This window comes from Podarcis erhardii (genome assembly GCF_964252035.2).
Source record: "Podarcis erhardii genome assembly, chromosome: 8".
Classification (NCBI taxonomy): domain Eukaryota; kingdom Metazoa; phylum Chordata; class Lepidosauria; order Squamata; family Lacertidae; genus Podarcis; species Podarcis erhardii.
Window position 1 is genome coordinate 46,682,624 of NC_138499.1, and position 10,393 is coordinate 46,693,016.

A 10,393-nucleotide genomic window follows, 5' to 3' on the forward strand; every position below is an offset into this window, starting at 1 on the left:
ACATCTATTTGAACCTATTTATTGACACACACACCATACAAGGTTACATGCTTCATAGCACTGAATGAACTTCCAAGTCCTTGAAAAAATGTCCAATACAAATCAAAAGGCTTTGATTTCAAAACTTAAAATAGTCAGGGAGAGCATCCATTATCACTTCTTCCATTTAGTAAGCTGTTTACTACTCAGTTTGATATACAAGCAGCAAACAATAATCTAATAGGCAGGGCTTTCAAAAAAAGAAAAAACAAAACAAATTCCTTCCAGTAGCACCTTAAAGACCAACTAAGTCAGTTCTTGGTATGAGCTTTCGTGTGCATGCACACTTCTTCAGATACACCAAAAAAAGAAAAATTATGGCTAAACCTTACCATCAAAACTGGGTAATTTCTACTTACCGATCTTCTAAAACTGTAATTGTTTCATGCAATGATTTTTGTTGCTCTCTAAGCTGCTGGTTTTTGGTGTAAAACTCTTCGAGTCTTTCTGCATCCCTAAATGTATATGAAAATTAATTTACAGTAATTGTATATGTGATATATGCATTTTCATTAAGCAGAAATCATATTAAAGTTAACAAAGTAAGAAAACTGTGCTAACCAGACTAATAAAACGTCTCATCTGCAGTACAAAGCACATTACTCACATGGTCACAGTTCCATTGGCTTCCACTATAAGTAACATGAATTTGACAGAGGAGAAGGATGGTGCTTGATGGAAGAGGGAAGTGGTAGCATAGTACAACAAAATTATAGCTATTCTGTGCATGTGTTTTCTGTCAAGGAAAACTTTGCATTAGAATGGGCTGCAGGGAATTATTTAAATGAGAACAGATAACCAAATTACAGTGCAAGCCTATGCAGGTTTTCTCACAAGTCCCAGTGTGTTCAGTGGAGTTTACTCTCAGGTAGGAGCATAAAGTTGGAAAACCTTAATGAATCAGAATGGTGAAGTTGTCCTATATGCATGGATAGAATGCTCACATTTTTTAAAAAAAGAAGCAGTATATAGGGAGGTTTAACAATTTCTTCCCCTTAGCTATGATCTCCATGAACCCCCTGCAACATGGAAATGACCCTTATAAAAGACACTCCCATGGTCTCAGTGAAAATCAGAGTCCCTTATGCTCAGCATTAAAAATAAAGAAGAAAGACTGGTGCTGCACACTACACATTTAATCTAATGTGTGGTAGTTATGTCCCAGATTGGTTTATAGAGCAGGGAGAACATCGTGGAATAAGATAAACAAATACACTCATACCTTGAAAGTTGAACAGCTTGGTTCCTGAATGTTTTGGCTCCCGAATGTTGCAAACCCAGAAGTGACTGTTCCGGTTTGTGAACTATTTTTGGAAGCCGAACGTCTGATGGGGCTTCTGTAGAAGCCACGCTTTGGAAGTCGAACGGACTTCTGGAACGGATTCCGTTCGACTTGCAAGATACGACTGTAATAGTCTGGCCAAACTATTATTTGTTTAATTTATTCAATTTATATGTTGTCTTTCTGAGGGAGCCTAAATTAAATGCAGTGGTGGCAGCACTGCAATTTTACACATGGTATTGGCCTGGTCTTAGAAAAGGGGTGGGATGGAAGGTCCACATCTAATAACAAACGGGTGTGCAGGTGGGAAATGTACAATCCTCTTGTGCACACCATTTAGCTCTCTGCACTCAAGCAGTTCAGGGCTGGTTTTTGTTAGATTTAGTCAGTGGCAAGAAAACAAACACAATTTAACTAATGCAAGAAGGATTTTTACTAACAATAACTGCAATTATGTGAGGATAAAATGGAAGCCGTATTAACAGTAGCAACAACTGATCTGGCACCTCTTTTTAAATGCTGGCAGTCAAGCTTTGAGAACAACAGACACCAAATATAAACACTTCTATTCAAAACTGACTGGAGTGTGTAGTAGTTTTCCAGACTTGCTTTAGAAGCTGATATCTTAGGGACTTAAGCTTGCAACTCAGCTATGAACAGCTACTGGGTGGCATTAGGCAAACCAGTATTTCTTACTCACATGAAGCAAAGGGAACCTTACAGCGATACTGTACTGACAGTACTTTAAACAATAGTGCTATCCTGCTATCCTATGTGTGTTCACTAAGAAGAAATTCTCACTATATCCCAAAGGGGGTTGCTTCCAGTTAAGCATGCATAGCATGCAGATCAAACAAACACTAAATAGCATTTCCAGCTTGAGTTTCTCACACACGAACCTGAATGCCTGTTATAGGCATAGTGATTGTGCCAGTAAAGAAAGTAGCCACCTAAGACAGCATAAGAAATGCACAACATGGTGGCCTAGGCAACTGAATGCAATCCTCTAATCATGCATAAAAGTCCCACCTGTGGCTCAAAAGGCTTCCAATTTTAGTCTAAAACTAGAATTTATTCTAAAGCTAAGCAGCACTTACATTACATTAAAGCAGAATTTCTAAGCAAACTTACCTGAGAGCAAATTGCATTAAACTCACTCAGACTTACTTCTGAGTAAACATGTTCAGGCTACTTTGTTGTAATGAAGTCACTTGCTAGGAAATATATGTCACTGAACACAGAGTATTTACTATGAATGAAGCATGGGTAGGATCACTTGGTTATAAGTACACTCACATTCTAAGAACGGAGCAAAAAGTGTAAAAAGAGAGAGAAAATAGTGCATGATGGTCATGATGCTGCTTGACAAAATTGACAAGCTCTTCAGCTATGAAAATAGCCTCCCTAATGAGTGGTCCCTGACCCTGCATTTCCAAGACCATTAGCCTCACCGCTGAACCAGGGTGCAGCATAAGGAGCTCATTGTCTGGCTGGTTATCAGTGCTGAAATATTAAACCTCAGGTATTCAGAAAGAGTTGGGGAGAACAAGAACTCCTATAGAAGACTGTTATATCTACAATGCACTACTTGTAGGATGATTCCAGCAAGTAATAATTAAGCCATTTAGCTTGGTATGTATTAAATCTCAAGAGAAAGTCATCAATAATACCCATCTTCCACCAACTCTGAGCTGAGGATGGAAACTTTTTAACAAGGAGATATACATGACACTATTATTCCAAACACAATCATTCTATAACAAAGTTTAAATTGAAGTTGGAGTACAGAAATGTGTTTGGAAATTTGTGTACAGGCTGAAATGAACTTAGCAGAAGTATTCCCCCCCCCCGAAATATTAGCAACTTTATCCTATACTGTACAAGTTACTTAGAAACATAAGAGCCCTGTGGGATTAGGCCAAAGGACCATCTAATTCAGCATTCTGTTGTCACAGGGAAGCTTGAATGCAGGGCTTGAGTACAATGATACTCTCCGCACTTGTGATTCTTAGCCACTGGCGTTCAAGGGCACACTGCAGCCCAACAGTGAAGGCTAAACACAGCCTCCACAACTATGTGCTGTGTGAATAAGTACTTCCTTTTGTCTGTCCTGAATCTTCCAGGGATTTAGTATTATGAGAGGTGGAGAGAAAATATCCTCCCTATCCACTTTGTTCACACTAGCCTAATTCTTGCCCACTTCTATCTTGTTTCTCCTTACACACTTTCCCCCTACACTAAAGAGACCCAAAGGTTACAACCTTTGCTCATAGGGAAGTTGTTCCAGCCCCTTGATGATTTTGATTGCCCTTTCCCAAATCCTTTTCAACTCAACAGCAGCATTTTCAAGGGGAAGCAACCAGAGCTGTTGGCAGTATTCTGAGTGTGGTATCGCCATAAATTTGTATTAATGGGATTCTGATACTGGCAGGTTTTCAATTCCTTCCTAATAATAGTCTTTTTCACAGCAGCCACACAGTGGGTCTACACCTTCATCAAGCTATCTACTACGACCTTGGGTATCATTCCTACTCAGTCACTGCCGGTATCTGTGAAATTAGAATTGTTTGGCCCCATGTGCATCACTTTACATAAAATTGAACTTGCCATATTACTGCCTATTCACCCAGATTGGATAGCCCTCACATTCACAATCCCTTTTTATTTCAACAATCTTAAGCACTAGTCTCAATAATGATCCATTAAGACATTACTTTCTACAACTTTAAGTTGGAGAACTATTTATTCCTATTCTCTGCTTTCTGCTGCTTAACCAGTTACAGAGCCATAAGCGGACCTCTCCTATTATTCCTTAACTCCAAAGCTTATTCAAGGCTTTGACAAGTGACTTTATCAAAGGCGTTTTAAAAGTACACCTATATCTACATCCTTGCTGATATTCTACAAGGTTAGTGAGACAGGACTTACCCTTGCAGAAATCATGCTGGTTCTGCTTCAGCAAGACTTGATGAATTTAGAAGTAAATTCAACCAAGTTCCATGAGACTTGTCCCAAAGAAAGTGTGCATAGTACTGCAGTTTTAATGTAACTGCTAAACATAAGAAATGTTGCCTCTATTACAATCCCTGCAATATTGTCCTTAACCTTTTGCTTTATCATTCCTAGAAAAGGAGATAGTAGGCTCTGTCTGAAAAACCAGCCTCTGAGGACCAGTTAGTAAATGCAACTATTTCCATCAAATTAAGAATTATGGCATATGAGGAGATACTTACAAACACCTTTCTGTTTTCAGCTTGGTGATCTTTGCCAGTAATCCTAATGAAAGAGAAACAGAAAAGCAATAATTTATATTTTGAACTTCCATATACAAATTAGTGAAGAATAATGTATTTATATGTATATGTAGAAACTACCAACAAATGCATACATTTGGAGCTAAATTATAGGGTTATTGTTCTGAACAAGTTATTTCAGAAATTTATAGTTTGTTTTTCAGTTACTTCAGTTCTCAAAAGAAGGTAATGAACCAATGGTTCCTAGGATGCTGTCTCCAAGGGTAGCCCTGAAAAAAAAGCACATTATAGAAATCTAGCTAAGAAGTTGCTAGCACTCCAGATGGAAAAGAGAATTGGTGCAACATGAATGCAAGAACTATTTCACTCTGCTGTTTCACCAGCTCCCCTTGGTCAGGGTTCTGGGCATATTTTTTTTTTGGCTAGTTACTAAGGCTAGCCGAAATTTATTGACCCCGGTAATCAAGGCTGTTACATTCCTGAACCATAGCTGGAAGAATGGTGACTACTGATTGCTTTAAAAAAAACAAATTCAACAGTCATACCACACATTAATGCCATGTCCCATTACAGAAGAAAGGCAAAATAGAAAATGCATGAAAATGACTTCAAAAGAAAAATTAAGGGAAGACAGGAAAGGAGGGCTCTTATCTCTTTAAGCACTCAAATATGCTTGATCATGTAGATCAGTTAGGAAATAGTTTTTCTTAAAATGTGGCTGCAATTTGGCAAGACAATTAGATATCTGGAATTAAGACCCCTAATAAAGTGCTTTGCTTTAATCCTTCTCCACACCCATCAGAAGGAATGAGACTGCACAACAATGAGGCTCCTGTAAGAACAGGTAGTCTGTTTGGCACAGTTTTTGGTATTTTAACACTAGCAGCCTCAGTTGCTACTGAATAAGCTGTACTACGAAGGCAAAACTATAGTAATACTACATCACCTGAATTCAGGAATTATCAGAATATTTCAAAAATCTTTCTGGACCAATCCTAAATCAATAAATTAGAATTTGGGTATGAAGTCTGTTGTATAAATTCTGAAAAATTATGTTTGCTTTGCAGATCACTAGAACTTTTATTTTTTTCTCCACTATTCTCTTTCAATAAAACAGACTGCCTCATAACCCATCAAAGATGTAGTATTTGTGCTTAAATCATATTAGTCCTAATGACATTTTTTAAAAGTACCATATTTTTTGCCCTATAGGACGCACTCCCCCCCCCCCAAAAAATGAAGGGGAAATGTGTGCGCGTCCTATGGGGCGAATGCAGGCTCCTTGGCTTCAGTGATAGCAACGTGAAGCCTCCGAAGCCTGTGCTCCGGAGGCTTCGCGTTGCTTTCGCTGAAGCCAGGAGAGTCTGCTCTTTGAGGCTGGTGGTGGGGGAAAGCAGCGCTTCCCCCATCGCCAGCCCCAGAGGATCGGGGGGCAGCGGGAAGGTGCGTGACGTCTTCGCACTGCTCCCCGACCCCGCTTTGAGGCTGGTGGTGGGGGAAAGCAGCGCTTCCCCTCATTGCCAGCCTCACAAGCTGGTTTGAAAAGCCCCCAAGAGCGGCACGCTCTTTAAAGGGTGCGCGGCTCCTGCAGGCTTTTCTGTGAGGTGGGGGAATTCCCTCACCTCATAGAAAAGCCTGCAGGAACCGCACACCCTTTAAAGAGCGTGCCGCTCTTGGGGGCTTTTCCCCGAGGAGGGACAAGGGACTGACTGGCCGTTTCAGTCCCTTCTCCCTCCTGGTCAAAAAGCCCGCAGAAATCGCGAGCAGCTCCTGTGGGCTTTCGTGGGAGGTGGGGGAATTCCTCCACCTCCCGCAAAAGCAGGGAGGTGGTCTTGGAGTAGCGCACAGGCTGCGTGCAGCCTGTCCGCTGCTCCCAGAGCTGCGGCGGGGGGGGGGGAATCATATTTTTTTCCTTGATTCCCCTCCCCTGAAAACTAGGTGCGTCCTATGGTGCGCCTCATAGGGCGAAAAATACGATAAGTAAACTTGCCTTAACAGCGTTACCCTTGTGTCTTCCCAAAAAATGTATGAGAGACAGAGGACACAGACCAATACCCATTAAATGCATGGCAAGAGTAAGATTTACCACTTACTTATATCTGCCAGCTTGCTGCACACACAATTTTCATTTAGGTTAGATTAAACTGAATTATAACCTATGAAATTCTGCAAAGGGTGGAACTACACATTACACACATTTCCCAAATGAGTGTTTACTGTTCAACAGTAATGTTTGGATATTTGTGAGGGAAACTGGAGGGTGAGTGGTGAGGTGTCTTATCCATGCTCATCCACTGATTCTCCTCCACAACCCTCTTCCCAGTACTTCACACACATACCCACGTCACCCAATTTGATTTATTTCAGGTTTCAGAGTTGGATGCGTGTGTGGAATGTTGGGGGGGGGGGGAGGGGAAGCCACGGGGATGGATTACAAGGGAAAGGTTTGCCACCTCCTCCCATAAAATCTCCCCTAAAAAATCCTCCCTTATACTAACATAATATATACAGTGGTACCTCGGTTTTCGAACGTCTCCATTGACAAACGTTTCTCAACTTGAACACCGTAAACCCAGAAGTAAATGCTTCAATTTTTGAATGCATCTCAGAAGTCAAACAGGAAACGTGGCTTCCGCTGAGTGCAAGACCCTGAAGCCTAGCTGTCAGCTATTGAGTTTCAGTTTTCGAACATTTCGGAACTCGAATGTTCTTCTAGAACTATGTTCGAAAACCGAGGTACCACTGTAGTTCCATCCTTAGCATAACTTTTGGGAAGGTTTTTCATAACCATGTTAATATCCTGTGCTTTTATTCTGATAATCAGGCTTGTGAGTTCATCATCACACAACAATGGATTTGTCTAATTGAAGCCATGAACCAAAGCAGAGAGAAAAGTTGTGACATGCAATGAAGGTTGCGTCTGAAGCCTAGGCATTCAGCACTAAGTGTAGTATGCAACTTATTAGACTGTATTTTCCTCCAAAGCATGTTGTTAAAAATTAGAAGAAACGTAACATTATCATTTGATTGCTTTCTTGGTAGCACAAGGATGAAGTTTGCACATGGAAAAACAACAAAGTGACACAGTACAACCAGTGTAAGCACCAGGCACTTATTTCTCTGGCTACTGTCAATTTTGCTGACATTTAGAATTCAAAATTCATGAGTCAGCTTTAATTCATATTTATAGACTTCAGGAACAAGTAAAGTCCAGGCAAGTCTGTGTTTGATGTGTCTTAAATATCACTGTACCCAGTTCTATAGGAGGGACCCCACCTTTTGCAAAAATTAACTATCCTTCAGGCATGTCTTTGATGTACTCATGCAGCATCTAACTTTACTAATCATTGTGTAGAACATAGAAACAAAGGTTTAGGCATGAAAAAATCTGCCTTATGGCAAGGCTGCACTGACACACCCATAGTCAATCTAACTAGATTTATTCAGTGTCATTTATTTCAGGGGGACCTATTTCCAAGAATATACAGGCCTATGTATTTTTGAAAGGTCATCCCCAAGTTTTTATTATTCCAAACTGCAAAAGAACATTAGACAGAATGTTGTTGTTTTTTAACTTAACTTTTCTGTTATTCAGCTTCATCACATAAAGGCACTCCTTAGATTGCAAAATCCTGAGGTGATGATGCCTCAGCATGTGCCTCACTGACGACATTCCACCCACTGTAAAAACTCAGCTGAAGAATGAAGTGAGCCAAAAGGATTAAAGCTAATAAACCTAGTAAGTTCAGTAAATGATTTGTGGCCTATAGAAGGTAAAATATATTGAGGAAATTACTATGCCTCTCACACCCCATCTTTTATCAGGCTCCCTTAATCCAAGTGAGAGGGTAGGGGTAACTGCAGCAAGGAAGTGTAGACTTCTGCAATATTGTTGAATGCATTAACCTGGGCTGTTTTAATTATTCTATGTGCAACATTCCCAGATATCACTTTCTCTATTGAGTTTTAATCTGGCCTGCTACAATCCTTGGTATCCCTAGTAGCTTGGACAGCGTTTTCTGCAACAGGCAAAACACAGCCTGTTATTTGGATGTATCTGTTCCCCAATACAGTGGTACCTCAGTTTACAAACTTAATTTGTTCCAGAAGTCCCTTCTTAAACCAAAGCATTCTTAAACCGAGACACGCTTTCCCTACTGAGGCCACCGGTGCCCTTCCACCATTCGTCTTCCGAGGCAAAGTTCGCTAACGGGACGCCTACTTCTGGTTTTGCGGAGTTCGTTTCCCGAATAGTTCGTTAACAGGACAGTTTGTAGACCGAGGTACCACTGTACTGTATAGGCTAGTTTGCTAGGTGAAATCAGCTGTTGGTTTTCTTCCTGCCCCTTAAATATAGTTGTTGTTTTTACCCGTTTTTAATTATCTTATGTGTAAACTGCCTTGAGACGGCAGTTTGGAAGGCAATTAATAAATTAATTGTAATCATAATAATAACAACTCTGATGTTGCCTGTTAATATTGCTGGCATTCCTGGGAATGAGTTGCATGATTCTGTCTGCATATAGAATGCAAATGCATGAAGACTCACAACTGCTACTTCTGGCATGTATGCATGTGTGTAAGATATATCTCCTGTTATGAGATGGGGGCTGCAATCTTATAAGACACAAGAGTCTATGTCCAATTGAAAGGGACTAAGTTTTCACTTAAAATGCATAGATTTGTTCTGCATGATTAGCTCCATCAGGGTCTCCATAAAGAATCTCTTGTGGTTTCATTGTCATTTCTACATTCCAAGAACAACAGCTAGAAAATACTTATGTACACCATATACCTTGCTCAATTTCTACATCATAGATACTCTGGTGAGGATTTAGACTGGAAACTACATCAGCATTCTGCAAAATATTAACTCTGTTTCACAGTTCATTGTAAAAAAATCCAGCAGGAGAAAGACTGGTAAACCAGAAAATCTTATTTTAAGATTATTCAGTTGCCAGAGTGTTCAAAACTTCAGTATGTCTAGGTACAAAACATTCTGCTTAAGCAACTGAACATTGAAAAGATCAGGTCTAGTCAAACAATATCAACCCAACATCAACCCACATTCATCTGTAATTATCATACACACCCCACCATATGATTAACATCTTGCTATGTTTTCACCAAATGTTCTCTGAACAAGGCACAAATACCAGCTGATCAAGAGCTAATTATGATGTATTTATTTGGTAAACACACTGGCCTGTTATAGATCAGCAACCACAACATTACCTTTTACTTCTTTATCATGGCATTCCTTCAATTTGGACCACAATTCCTTGAAGTAATCAGGAGCAGGTTCTGTGGAGTTTGGACTTCCACAAGTTCCTCCAGAGGTGCTCATCTTGTGTTTTCTGTTTTGAGTGTTTCACTTGTCTTTATGCAGTTCTTGCTGTTTGCCACTCTTTTAGTTTTACATCACACCGCTGATTTATTTTAAAAAGAAAATTAGATGCCTGCAATGACAGGTTGAAAACATTTACAGTGTATGACTTGCAACAGTTGGGAAAACACATGGTTGCTTTCTTGTTCCCTTAAGCTCCTTTTCTTCCAGCAGGGGAAGCAATACGGGGATGTATTATTCTTACATACAGGCATGCAGGTTGGGTAACAGCATCCTTTAATCTTCCAGTTCAGGAAGCCTTTCTTTTGTCTGTATGCTACAATTTTATTGCCTTGTATTGTTTTACTTGCTGATTGTTTTACTTGCTGATTGATTTATGGCATGCTACTGTATTCTACTGCATAGTTTCCTTTATGGCATGTTACTGTATTCTACTACATAGCTTGCTTTAATATGCTACGGGGGGCCTTT

The 10,393-nt window shown here is 40.0% G+C and overlaps 1 protein-coding gene across 3 annotated transcripts in view; it reads right to left on the minus strand.

The window, feature by feature from the left end:
* The window catches only part of RBBP8 (RB binding protein 8, endonuclease), a 34,503-nt gene extending 24,557 nt beyond the window's left edge, over nt 1-9,946 (minus strand). For 2 of the 3 annotated variants that reach the window (XM_081874942.1, XM_081874940.1), the window contains exons 1-4: nt 9,811-9,946; nt 4,555-4,597; nt 647-775; nt 399-494 (exon numbers count right to left, since the gene is read on the minus strand). In XM_081874942.1, coding sequence (XP_081731068.1) covers nt 399-494; nt 647-775; nt 4,555-4,597; nt 9,811-9,922 — 380 coding nt within the window. In that variant the 5' untranslated portion in view covers nt 9,923-9,946. The remainder of the gene's footprint in view (nt 1-398; nt 495-646; nt 776-4,554; nt 4,598-9,810) is intronic. The other variant, XM_081874941.1, reaches the window with a different exon arrangement.
* Between the last annotated feature and the right edge of the window lie 447 nt (nt 9,947-10,393).